Source organism: Gambusia affinis, linkage group LG03, assembly GCF_019740435.1.
Source record: "Gambusia affinis linkage group LG03, SWU_Gaff_1.0, whole genome shotgun sequence".
NCBI lineage: Eukaryota > Metazoa > Chordata > Actinopteri > Cyprinodontiformes > Poeciliidae > Gambusia > Gambusia affinis.
Genome location: NC_057870.1, coordinates 18,527,543 through 18,541,500, shown reverse-complemented (window position 1 = coordinate 18,541,500; position 13,958 = coordinate 18,527,543). Strand labels below are relative to the sequence as shown.

The 13,958-nt window shown below is 38.9% G+C and overlaps 1 protein-coding gene across 2 annotated transcripts in view; it reads right to left on the bottom strand.

Annotated features, from left to right (window-relative positions):
- Positions 1 to 13,958, bottom strand: part of fbxl17 (F-box and leucine-rich repeat protein 17) — a 235,021-nt gene that overhangs the window by 156,981 nt on the left and 64,082 nt on the right. The window contains exons 7-8 of one of the 2 annotated variants that reach the window (XM_044110587.1): positions 6,643 to 6,750; positions 6,153 to 6,464 (exon numbers count right to left, since the gene is read on the bottom strand). In XM_044110587.1, coding sequence (XP_043966522.1) covers positions 6,354 to 6,464; positions 6,643 to 6,750 — 219 coding nt within the window. In that variant the 3' untranslated portion in view covers positions 6,153 to 6,353. Of the gene's footprint in view, positions 1 to 6,152; positions 6,465 to 6,642; positions 6,751 to 13,958 lie in introns of those variants that run through there. The other variant, XM_044110586.1, reaches the window with a different exon arrangement.

Genomic DNA, 13,958 nt, shown 5'->3' with positions numbered 1-13,958 from the left:
AATTAAATGTTCTCGTTTTTTATGTCATCCACGTATCTTCGAGGAGTTGTTGTGGATGCTGTGAGCAGGTAGGATCTTGGGTAGCAGTCCGTCTTGCAACCAATGTGAAGCTGTCTCTGACTGAAGACTGTTGCTGTATGACAGTCGCATGTCAACTCAGACAATTTCCAAAGTAGCATATCCTGGATGACCTCATCAGTTGTTGGCAAGGCCTGCTAATCACAGCTGGGAAAAGAGACATTGGAGCAGCATATATGATCCTTGACAATAACGATCAATGGAAGAGATGGTTTCAACTTGCTCCTCTCTCTACTCTTTCGTTCTGCTCTACATCCATGAAGCCTCCTTTTCAACTTCTTCAGGATGTGGGGTCAAAGATCAAGTTTTGTTTGAGCTTTTGGATGCTAATCAGCTGCTTCAGTCGTAAAAATAAAAATATCTTATTGGCACATGTCCAAAAGTGAAAAAGTAAAAGCAAAAATCCCAAAAGCACAGCATCCAAAACCAGAGGGAACAATTATCCAAACATGCAATGTCACAAAGAAAATTCTGAACAAAAGCGTAACAAATAGACAAGTCAGAACTAACTCCAAAATGCTGCAAATGTGATTTTTCAGACTTTTATTTGTAACTTTCTTTTCGCTTTGCAATGATGCACTATTTTCTGTTGGTTAATAATATACAAATAATAAAACATGTACAAATCTGTGGTCAAATGACAAAACATGGAAAATTTTAGGAAGTATAAATAGTTTCTTTTTAGAGACAGTATGTGGTTTTTGTTGGTTCAGAGCCAAATTTGAGCTTTGAATGTTCTGAACCAAGCACTGCACATTATACTATACATGGAAAAGTAGAGCATATGATTTTAGTTATGAAATTAAATATCTTAGCTGTCATGAACCAGACTGTTTTATATGCTCATAAACACACAAAGAGAGAATGAAGTATTAGCCGTGGTCCAATTCTGTCAAATTCGTAGCGCATTAATCAAAAGGTCCCAACTTTTCTCCCCAGAAGAACAACAAAACCACTGAAGCAGCACGGCTGAATTAATCTACAAGGCCCCAAATTAAGACCAGAAACATCTGAGCTCTGCACATCACAGAGACAACACACAGCTATTACAGTGTCCAAATATACCTCGTTTCATCTCTGACACATTCTTCAACAGTCTCCCCATTTGTTATAACTTTGGCTCCTGTCCCGAGGGTGGGAACTTTCGCACAGACAGCAAAAGCCCTTCAGCAGCCCAAAGTGTCTAAGGGCAGTGATAGGCCGATGTATGAGGAGGGGCATTATGGGTAGGCATGACAAGAGTAGGGGAGGCCATCGGTGGGACATCTAAAGCTGGAGGAATGAAGGCTCTCTGGCACAGAGAGCAGCTCTCAAACACTGGCGCTGTGATAGAGCCGACCTTGGGCTTAATCACCAGCAGAAGAAAAGAGCAGCTTGACAGGAAGATGGAGAGACAGAAGGAGGGAGAGCACGAGTGTGAGAGAGAGAAACACACACACACACACGCACACACACAAAAATATATATAACACAAACAAGCCATATGAGTAGAAGGGAAAGAGATGAATAAAGAAATCAGAATAAAAAATACTGCACAAAAAAGACAAACAGGCTGCAATGCTTATAAAAGTTACATCATAACTCTCAGGGTGTTCCTCCTCGTCTTTTCGAAGCTGCAGACTGAAGGCAGCTGCAGAATGAGATTGACAAAGCTGGTAATATACTGTCTATAGACATAAATCAAATACTTTACACACAGATCTGAACAGCAGGTTGTGGACAGACTTCAACCTTATATGCAACACCTACATATAACTAAATAAAAATTTATTGTACTGTTCTTCCACCTATCTATATAGTACACTGTGTTCAAGGGTAATATCACACAGTTGTACACACTTATCAGTTTCAAAGTTTTTACTAAAAATTAAAAATCTAAGAAAGTAAAACAGATGTAGGAGGCTTAAAGGAAACTTGAATATCCATTGTTGCCATTGATGCATATCCACTGTTCAGTAACAGGCAAAGCAAAAGCCTCTGAACGGTGCATCAAACAAACAGGTTGAGGAAGTAGTTAATGTCGAAGAGGTCTGCCAATGGCTAGAAAAAGCAATTCAGGTCCAATCATGGCAGCACAGGAACAGGCCCTAAGTACAGTAGAGGAAATATAAGCCGGGGTCTACAACGTCAGGCAGGGGTCAAGATGCAGGCTGGTGGATCAGGCACACCACATATGGAGGCTACAATCCTCCATATAGGTCCCGGGTTAAACTCCCTGCCCTTTTTTCATGTATAAATACCAATGAATAAAGGCCACAACTAGTTCTATGTAAGCAAAAAAAAAGGAAATAATTACCAAATCCTACAGCAAATGTTTGGGGTGTCAATAATTGTGACACTGGGCCTGTGCTGATATTTTTATTTCTAATATTGTGCAACAATTTCTTCTATTTTTTTTTTCAGTATGAGATCCTGCTACTGCAATAAAAGTTGCATTTATTTGAAGGCGTATTTCTCCACATTTTAAGTGTGGTAGTCACTGCAAACACTTGCACTGTATATTACAGTATACATATTTCTCACATTACCTGCTGAGACCTAGAGCCAAATCACTAAAGCTTCTAGGACACCCACAAAGCCCCCCTTCAAGATGTTTTCCATCAATAACACAGCCTTGGGAAATAACAAACCTCATCAATAAAAATGTTATTTATGTCGAAAGCTCAGAGACAACATTGAGCTTCAATCTAAAAACCAACCGTAAATAAAAATTTACAGCAAGATCTTGGCGGCCACAAACACTTGCCCTTAAAATCATCAGTTTCTCTTATCTCAAGTTCAGATGTTTAATTAACAACTAGTATGGGAAGTGTTTATTTGCTGGACAAAGAGAAAACATTGTTTTGTCTTTTAGTTACTAAGCAGAAGATGATTTATCAGCACAAACATCGAGTTGTGATCCTCATCAGAGATGGAGGAGACACTGTAAAACAGACGGCATAACCCTGCAGACTGCATCGAACGTGTCACAACATGTCGCCAATTTCTGCCTCCAGCTCTTTCTATTTAGAAAATACAATTGTAATTGATTTCTTCATATCCTGACTCGAGACAAATCAATATAAGAAAAACAAGGTGTTACAGGAGAGAATAAATAGAAGTAGATGGTTTCCTCCACCTTTTTTTTTTTTTTTTTTTTTTATTCAGAAGTAGAAATTGAGCGAGTTGAGAAGATTATCAGAGAGAGAGTGATCAACCAGGAAAAGAAGTAGGGAGGGAGAGCACAATAATCGAACAAGAGAGGAGCGCCGCAGTCCTGGAACCACACGGAGGTCCGTGGAGTCATCAGAAATGCAACGATTTCTAAAAGCAAGAATATGATTTTTAAATTGACAGATGATGGGACCAGGTGGGAATCAATGAGAGGAGGAATCAACTCTCAAACAAGATAATTGCTGTCAGAGATTATAGAGAGATGGAAAAAGGAGGCGGTAAAATGACTGAGATGTAGGCAGAGAGATGGATAACAGAAAGAAAAGTGATTACAACAGAAGACTGAACTTATGAACTTATCAAATTTTAAATGCTTTCTGGAAAAATAAAAGATAGCTTGTCTCAATGGATTCAGTCTAAAAGCAATGTGTCTGGGGTCCCTTTAGCAAATGAGAAAAGAAATTAAAGAATAAACTAAGTTGACTGTTGTAAGAAAAGACAGATCCATTTGGAAAATGTTATGAAGAGATGAACTAGTTATACTGTCATTTCAGGCTAATAATGAAATAAATATTAAACTGTTTGGGAAAACTACATAAAACTTTAAATATTTCAATAAATGTTTGATGAAAGTGGAAATGTGGTTATACAAATACAGAAATACGTAAATATCATAAGGCTAGTTACTTACTTTGGAACGTCTTCCAAATAAAATCTTTTCCCTTTTAGAGAGAAACTCACTTGTTAAATATTGACAGCTACTCTTCGTAACTTAGCATTTTCTGTCTTTACCTTCTTTGTCATTTAAGAAGGTAATCGCCCCTCTTTGCTCCTCAAAGTCAAAAAAATAATGGCATAAGGCAATGATCCTCAAAATCTGGACTCAAATTTGAATCGTGACCAAACAGCAAATGGCCTGAGGCTCAACAGAAAATCGTGTAAATGAGACCTGAACGCAGCTCAGCACGCTGCTGAAACACTCGTTATTAATAACTGTGATGTCCGAAGCCAAGTGTTTTGTTTATGACACAGTAGGCCTTATCTTTCTGTATGATTTGTCTGCAAACTGCTCACTGGGACAGCTGGGAAAATACATCAGCAGACTTATCAACTAGGTATATCAAAACAAAGAAAAAAAAACAAACAAGGTAGAGTTAGCCTAATACTTAGCCTAGAGATTTTTTAGCTATGTGAAGAGAGTGAGACTTATTACAAAATAAAAAAATAAAGCTCAGTGTGTTTTACAAGTTTAGATAATACCATATGTTGGAGGAAAGACAATAATCTTCGGGAGGCACTAATGTCAATCAATGTGAAAAAATAAAAATAAAAACCCTCTAAAACCCAGAACATCATTTTTTGTGAGCAAGTCAGATAGAACAGTCAAAATTTGATGATTTGTGAGGAACAGATAATTATGATAAAGGTAGGCTGTATGAGTCAAGAAGAAAAATAATATAAACAGAACATGGGCCAAGAGTATTTGAACATTTTTATAACACTGAAAAGAAATTGAGTGTTAACAGAGTGCATTATTTTATGCTTCTACTTAAACTTAATTGTGCTGAAAATGCAAATAGATTCCATATATTTGTGTATTGGTAGTTGAGTAAATAAAATAATTTACATGTAAGTTAGAATTTCCCACAATGTTAAAGGGAATTATGTGTTTAGTTCATGACCATTTTTAAAAATGTCTTTCATTACTTTTTAATAATGATAATGTGAATTGTTCTTTCAAGTTGTATTGAAACAGATTTGATTTTAGAAAGTGACATTTTATGATATATTGTGATAACAAACAAAACTGTTCCAATAGAGGAAAACAATATTGTAATATTTAATTCATTCATAAGGCCAAAATTTACTTCTAAATTTCTCTGGATATATGCAATAAGTTTTAACTTATTTGTTTTAAAGTTGTTGGGTCTTCTTGTACTCTAGGTGTAATTTACATTGTTAATTTTTTTGTGCAAGATAGCCATTTAATTTTTGGAGACATCAAATGTACTGAAATTAATTAATGGAAAATGTTTAATTAGACATTTTCAAAAATATTATGAAAAAAGAATGGGTTATGGTCACAAACAAATTATTATATTACAATTTCCTGCTTCTGAACAGTAGAAATTTTCTAGAATAATTTCAAAGACAAACCAGACAGCCTCTTATTTTTCTTATACGTCCTCTGGGTATTTTGCACATACTGTAAATAAAAGGCTGGACTGTAATGGGATTTTAGGAAGTTCAAGGTCAGTGCATCTGGTAGGAACAAACAGAATTGAAAATGCGTTAAGTCCAAACGAACAATATGATCCACTAAGATTGTGGCTCTGAAGAAATATATAAATATTAGCAGAATTATGAACTTCTTCTTCTGAACTCCTAAATGTTCACCTTGGTTAATACTTCCATAAATAATAATGAGTGTGTGTTTGTGTGTGCAAAGGTGCCTGCGTCCACCTCCACGTATGCTAATGCTGCTATGACTGGCTGGCTTCATTACTGTCTGTCTACAACACCATGGCCAAGGTCAGCAAAAGGCTGCAGAGATGATAGGGGCCAAAACTATGAGCACAAATTAATCTGCAGTTTAATCTAATAATGCAGCGCAGCATCGGGTGCCTCAGTCCTATTAACACAACTGTAATTGCATTTGAGGAGAAACGGGAGCATGCAGGTCCACTGAGGTGTGTGCACACTCAAGTGTACACCCAAGTACATCAAACACAAATCGAATTGTATTACAGGAGGACACATGGGTGTGGACATAGCATACACTCTGTAGCCACACGCACTCTAGACGGATGCCATGTTGGGAAAAGGAAATAATGACAAGGAAAACAAGGTGAGGGATTTTCCTGTGAATTTACTTCAAGCAATTATAACACGAACACGCGTGTCTGCGTGTGTGTGTGTGTCCGCGTTTACATTGTATGGCATGGAGCGGCTTTAAGCACGGAACACTGCTCATTAACATGGTAATATCCAAACAGCGGGGTGTAGTCGCAACAGTGGCGTATTATTAGGATTCATCTCATTAAGCTTTCATGAGATTTAAAAGTTAACACAAAATAACTGGAAAACTAAGTCAGAGATAAAAACAGAGTGCGTGCCTGAATTCATTTCATAAAAGTTAAATATACCCCCTGGAGACAACCTGCAGCAACATCGAGGAGCTGGCCTGAAGTAAGCCGATTAGACAGCAAGAAACTAACTTTTGGCGACATTTCCTGAAACAAGTAATTACAAAGAAACAAGGGAGTTAATCTTTAACTAGGACAGCGGGAAGTATGTTATCTTCAACTGATAAGTAAACACACAAGTGGAGTTCCTAAGATACAGTAAATTAGCCACTGATGATTTAATATTGCTATGATAATCCAAGTGAAGAACTGGTTTGATACTCACCGAAGTGAGATGGATGACACCCTGAGAGGTCACAGGGCATCCCATGAAGCCGACAAACTGCAGCTCGGGACAGTGCTCTGCTACCGCCCGCACAGACTGATCAGTCACCTGGGCAACAGGAAAGAAAAGACAAAAAGGGAAAGAGAGGAAGAAAAACAGTTTAGTCTTGTCTCAGCAGTAGGAAACACTTTAACTTTGGGTTATATCTTCAAAGCACTGCATGTGTTCGAGTTCTTCACTGCATAGACAGATAGAACTGACATAAGACAGCAAAAATGGCTAATCTGTTGATTTTTCATAAACTATGGAGATAGAAACTATAATGAAATATCACGTTATTTCCTTCAAGACTTTACATTACTCCCTAGTTCCAATGATTGTGGTTCTGATCCACGTTTGAACCAGTCCCGTCTTCTGGTATGCGATGGATCATTATCTCTGATCAAACCAGAATAACTGAGCTACTGACACAGCGCAAGTAGATATTATTAATGTAATTCATATAAACACATTTCATGACTTAAATCTAGAAAGTTGGTTTAAATCAACAGTTTAAAAGCGGGTATGAAACATCAATGCCCCTATGATGAGTGAGAAACTGATGCAGGGTGGATACCAAATGACCGACTGTTTCTTTAGTGACTCAGTACTGATAACAGTTTTTCCTAGAAGTAACAGCAGAGCAACTGATGTGGTTTAAAAGGCACAGCACGCAACACCTGAAAACACTCACCACCAAACATAGTCCTGTATTATGAAGGAGCAAAAAGCAGAAAGGAGGTCAAAGGGGTTGAGTGGCAACAGAAGCTTCTATTCATGAGGGCAATAAATAGAAACAGTTTCCACTGGCACTTGCAAAACATGATCTTTTTATGAATTAAAGAAAGAGTGTGTCGTTTTTAAGTAACATCAACATTAATCTTGTGTTATTTATTGGGCAGATTGCTGTAATCCAGCATGTTTGATGAGCGAGTAACTAGTAGCTTCCCACCCACAGACTATTGCTGAAGCTAAATTAATTTTTACGTTTTATTTGCCGCAAACAAAGACATACACAAAGAGGGAGAAGGGAAAGGTAAAAAGGAAGGAGTAAAAAGAAAACCAAGCATGGACGTTAGCTTATGTCCATGCTTTCACTGTTTGTAAACTAACGGCTAATAATGGATCGGAGATCCATAAGAAAGCTGAACATTGTAACCAGCTTCTGGTGACTTTATTATGATAGACACTGACAGCTGTTTTTTGTTGGGTTCGTCTTTCCTGACATAAAAGTTTCGGAAAAGAAGATAAAAAGATATTCTGCTAAGATGTCCCTAAAAAAACTTAGTTTCAAACACGTCACTTTCACATCAGATTAGTTTCTTTAACAGCTTTTCTAAAGAAAGATTCTAAGATCACATTTACTTTTAAAGAGATCCTACATAAATATTTGGTTTCAGCTTTTTTCACATAGCAGGAACCTAAAAATGAACAATAATAATATTCGTCCACAATTCCTTTGTCTTCTTTTGGTTCTCCTGACTTTAAGCCTTTAGATCTAAGCACTCCTTTTCTCTTCCTAATGTTTGCTCATTCTTCATTTTTTTTTTTTTTTCTTCCTGTATCGCTGCCCACTACCCCCCTCCTGGACTACCTTAAAGGTTACTGAGTCGAGGCAGAGGAAGATGAAAAACCCTGGGAGACAGCAAGGTAGAGAGAAATCACAAAAAGAAAGAACAAGGTTTCCATTTATCTTTCACCAAGTCACAGGATGGCTTATCAGGGTAAAACACCTCCTATGAAGCTCAAAGCTTTGTTTCTCACCTTATCTGCAAGGAGCCAAAGTGCTTCCAAAGAGCAAAATGCCTCATAAAAGAGTGTGAGTGCAAAGTATTAGTAGTTATAAGAGACAGGTAGAATAGGTTGTGTGGTACTAATTGAAAACTGAAAAGAGATGAGGACAGCATGGTGCACCTACAGATAAAAATCTAAACTTTAAATAAGTCCCAAAGCAACATTCATTAACATTTTAGCAAGCATATGTTTTTTTTTTAAAGTTGCTTAGCTGCAACAGTGTAAATAAGACGTGTACATGTCTTCATTCAGTCCAGACTTATTGCCATGAGGTTTATAATTCTTTTTGACTGGAAGTAATACACCAGGCTCAAACACTTGGAGGTCATCATTAAATTTAAATTGTACAAATACCGATGGGAAGATTTAAAAAGCCAACACACACACACATATATATATATATATATATGGACTGGAACCCCCAAGATCAAAGTGGGAAACACCCCCGAAGGTAGTGGAGAATGACCGAGCTAAGATCCTGTGGGACTTCCAGATCCAGACAGACAAAATGGTGAGGGCGAACCAACCAGACATAGTCGTGGTGGATAAACAACAGAGGAAAGCCGTTGTGGTGGATGTGGCAATACCAAGTGACTGCAACATCAGGAAAAAGGAGCATGAGAAACTAGAGAAATACCAGGGCCTAAGGGAGGAACTGGAGAGGGCCTGAAGGTGAAGACCACAGTGGTGCCTGTGGTCATCGGGACCTCGGGCAGTCACCCCCAAACTGGAACAGTGGCTACAACAGATCCCAGGAACAACATCAGACATCTCAGTCCAGAAATGTGCAGTCCTAGGCACAGCCAAGATACTGTGCAGAACCCTCAAGCTCCCAGGCCTCTGGTAGAGGACCCGAGCTAAGAGGAAGAAGAATCACCACCCGCGGTGGGTGAGAAGGGAATTTTTATATATACACAGAAAGACAGACAGATAGACAGATAGATAGGTGTGTGTGTGCGTGTGTGCGTGTGTGTGCGTGTGTGGTGTGTGTGCGAATTTAACATTTTTGTTAGTCAAGACCATGTAAAGAAAATATGCTAGTCAACTGAAAAATCTTTACTGGCATTACAGCAATTAAGGAGCTTTCTCAAGGTTTTTCTGTTTTGTAAGATAACTTTTCATGTGAGATACAGGATATGTGTAAATTTCTCAGTGCTTCAAGTTTCAACAAAATACTGCTTTTTAAACAATCAATTCCTGGAGGAAATGTGTTTTAGGACCCATCACACTGCCCGTCACCACTTACTGCAGTCAGAAGAGATCTCTTATTTTAAGACAATCACAATTGTGGAAATGGGTTTTCAGAGTAAGTTGGGAATCTAGAAATATACTGCTTACTTTAAAAAATAAAAAAACAACCTTGAGCTGAACAGCTGGCAGGTGAAGAAAGCTGGCCAGAGTTCCCCTTACATGGCTTCTGCCAAAAAACCATCAAGGAAAACATTTTCAGGTTGACTACCAACCAAATTGAAAAAACTGAACACCAGCAAAATCAAAACCTTGTGTGAGGGAGGCAAAGGAATTAATACACACTGAACCAAACTTTGCTTTACACTAGTGTTTGTGCTGCAGGAAAGTGGGTGCAGCTGAGTGTCTGGAAGCAGAAGACAAAAGAAAAAAATAACATAAAAAAGAGCAAGTTAAACATCTAGAGTAACTCTCAGCAGGTGAGGAGGGAGACAGAGGAGAAAAAAGTAAAATCCCAGCAGAGCAGAACCGGCCAGGAGAGCATGTTCCATATCAAATTAAGTTTGTGCACGTGTCAGCGTCAGTGTGTACGTGAAAAAGGCCACATGGTTCTGTAACTAAGATTTGTCTCCAGCCCGCAAACACAAAAATCTGTCCCAACTTTCAGTCTGCTTTACCCCCTCCTCCTTTTCTCTCTCTCCCTCTCTCTCAACCTTTCATGGACTTTGATTTAAAAACATGAAAAGAGTAATGGGATGGCTTTTGGAGAAGTGGCTAGCCAAGAGAGGCCTTACAGCCTTTTAGAAGGGATCTAGTTTAATGGTCTCTGGGTGAAGGAGGTAAGAAAAGCAGGGGGAAAAAAATAACAGCGAGCTAGAATGGTGGAAATGCTGCAGTCATAAAGATAGTCATTGTGTGTGTGCTTTAAAGAGCTGCGGGGTAATTGTTCAGAGTGCTGTGGTAGCGAAAAGAGTTGGTGCTTTACATGAGTGTGTGGTTTTTGTCTGGTCGGTCTGTTGTTCAAAACGCTGGGACAGCACCTCAGGGCCACTTCTCATCCAATAAGGGCGTTTAAGCCTGTCAATATGGTCCATCATACGGCTCGTTTGACTCCATCAAATGCAAAAGCAGGAGACGGGAACAAACCACAGCTCTGCTTCGGTCCTCTATCACTTTATTTTATCGACAACAAATCTAAAACTACCAACAAACACAACAAAGTTTTCATATCTTACTCTAGTCTCGTCATTCTTTTTTTTGATTTTGAATATATGTGTTTGAGGGTAGACTAACCCAGTAGTTAAAGTTGTTCTTTATTTACCAGCAAAGCTGTATTCAAAGATTCTTGCCGTCCTTCCAGCATTTATCTGCAAAAGCGGATTTTGAGGCTTCTCTGTTGGCCAGCCAGTCTTAGAACAGATTAAATGGGGCTCAACAGCTGCAGCTGATTGATTTTAATGGCCAAACCAAAGTGAATTTTTAGTCTGATATTATAACGATAATTTCATGAAAAAGCTGATGGTAAATTAGTCGACTGATGCTCCAGAGCTCAGTGTAATAAGTGGAAGCAGAAGATTTTCTACCTAATTGGCTTTCAACAGTTATCCTCAATTTAATTAAATAATAGTATCCTTTGATAGAAACATTATCATGCTAATGTTAACGGACCACAAAATTCTGTTCTAATAAAATGAATTTATGATATCAGGTACAAAACAGCTAAAAGAAAAGACTAAAATAATCAATAAAAGCTACACAGTTGGAGAAAGAAAGAAAAAAAAGCACATGAAAAGGAAGACAAACGTTAAGGGCTACACATGTGGAGCTTTGCAGCATATGAGAAATCCATCAGGAGCTCGCAGCACAGGAAAATCTGGACATTAAAATGTTGTGTAACAGTGTGCAAGAAAAGGGAAAGAGTGAACTGGAAATATTCAAATGCTTATATTACTTTGACTAAATGTGCAGCCATCATCTAAAACGGTAATGGATCTCAGTGTTTCACAGAGGTATACAACTGACCACCATCAAAGCTACATTAGTCATGATTGTTTATAAATGTGGCTTCCAATGGAAACTACTTCCTCACGTCTAGTCTTCATTCTGTTATGAGTCTGGCTTCTGAGAGATTAATAAAAGCTAGCAGGCACTGTGATCTGAAATATCAGAAATGGACATGGAAGTCATTTTAGTCTCTTGACCAGGAGCCTGCTAATGAGGCATTCATTTGATTCAGGTGTCTTTGAGGGATGCGTTTGAAAGCTGCAGCACAGGAGCTCCTGAGGCTCCACAGGTTTCGTGTGTCTCATTTATTGGGGGACTGCCTCCAGTTTTTTTTCTATTTTTTGCAACAACCTTGCAGCCCAATATCAAACGAGGTAAACCAGTGTGGCATCACACATAACCCTTTAACTGCCATGAGGACGCCACACCCACTGACCTGCATGTGACAGTATTTGGGGTGACGGTTAAAGGTATAATACTCAGGACTTCATATTAATGTTTGTCTAAAGGGTTTGCAGATAAAATAAACAGAAAAGCAGTCAAAGGCCAAAGAAAATGTTGAAATTCTGAAGAACGATTAATCAAGACAACTGCAAGAGACTCCAAAGGAACCTACATCTCTACATGACTTTTAGGTTAATTGATCACTCCAAACTCCCCTCTTGGATTGATTGAGTGTGTGTGAATAGTACTGTGTGTTTCTGTGTTGCCCTGTAATGGACCGGTCTACTGTTGAGGGTGTACTCCAATTCTCGCCCAACGGAGGTAGGAATCAGCAATCCCATTTACTATTTTCTAGAGATAAAGTTGTTCAAACACAGTATAGAACAGCAATCAAAGGCAGGAGGACATGATTTCTTTATGAGTGCATTATGTTTCTGAAGTGCAGTTGTGGACCTTTGCAATGATATCTATAAACGGGGACAACAACTGCAGGCCTGTGAGGTACAAATTGAAGTGGGATGATTTTCATCAAAGTTCTGTTCCTTCCACAGCAATCATCTTCTCCATAAATACTCTCAAGAGGGTGATACTGCAGCGGGCTCATCACAAACAGTCCTAAACGTACACTCACAAAGCCACCCCTGCACACACTCACACACTAGCGTGTGTGTCTCTTTTTAAAGAGCTCAGATGGGCTGTATTGATACAGAGGACTGGTGATCTGGCAAAAATCTAAATGAATACCCATCATCCTTTGTAATATCCTGGAGACAAAAGCAACACGGAAAGCCGTAAAGTTTTACAACAGCACAGGAGAGTCTCTTTACTGTGCTGATGAGCAGAAGCTCTTTGCTGAGTGCAGGAAGCTGCTACTACAGCAGATGCACATTTACATCTGCAAATAAAAATGTGTGCATGACTCTCCACATTCAGACGTGAAAGGAATTGAACGGGGCAACAGACTTTTGCAGCCTGAACGCTGGGGCGCGAGTCCACTGTTGAGTCTAGACAGATGTGAGAATCCTACTTTCCAGCTTTCCGGTGCAATGTTTTCCTTGGCTAAAGATGGGGACCAGACATATTTATGAGACATGATGAGACGAGAACGCAGGATGCATCACAGCTAGAGGCAGAGAAGAATGGGGGAGGAAAGAAGAGAATGGAGAGAAAACAAAGAGGTGTGAAGAGGAATGAGAGATTTGCAATCTTTTCATGTTAACATAACTTCACTTCAAGTCTTCAGGGTATTGCACTTGCAAGCTTAGCTGCTTCTTTCATGTCAGTAAAATCTGACTGAATATGCATGTGACAGACAGGCAGTCAGAAAGATGAGAAAGATGGAAAGGAATGATGACAGGCCAAACAAGCATTGTGTGTGTGTGGGGTGGGGGATCTGTGTTTGTGGGTGAACATGTGAGCACAAGAGCAATCCGATCTTATTAGAGTGCTGTCGGGATGAGGGGCCGTGATGAGAGTCTTGAATCGCCCCGTCTAATCAATCAGTCTAATTAAGCGAGCTTCATGAACACAGGGCCGAGGTGAGAAAGAATCCGCCAGCACACAGATTAAAAATGATTACTGAAATCACTGCAACACATTCTATTACAATCCATCTTTATGCCTGTCCAGCAGATTTGTTTAAGAAGTCGCTCCACTGGATGTTCAGGTGGGTCTAAGAAACAAATCAGAGGTGCTTTAGTTCAACAAGCCTATACAACACATGCTCGAGTTCTCAATTTTTTATATTTTAAACAATTCAATGTTAAATCTGCAATCATACACACAAGAAATCTTGCAAATATTTGCAAATTCTTTTTAATATAGCCATGCTGGAGAGTTTTCCTGAT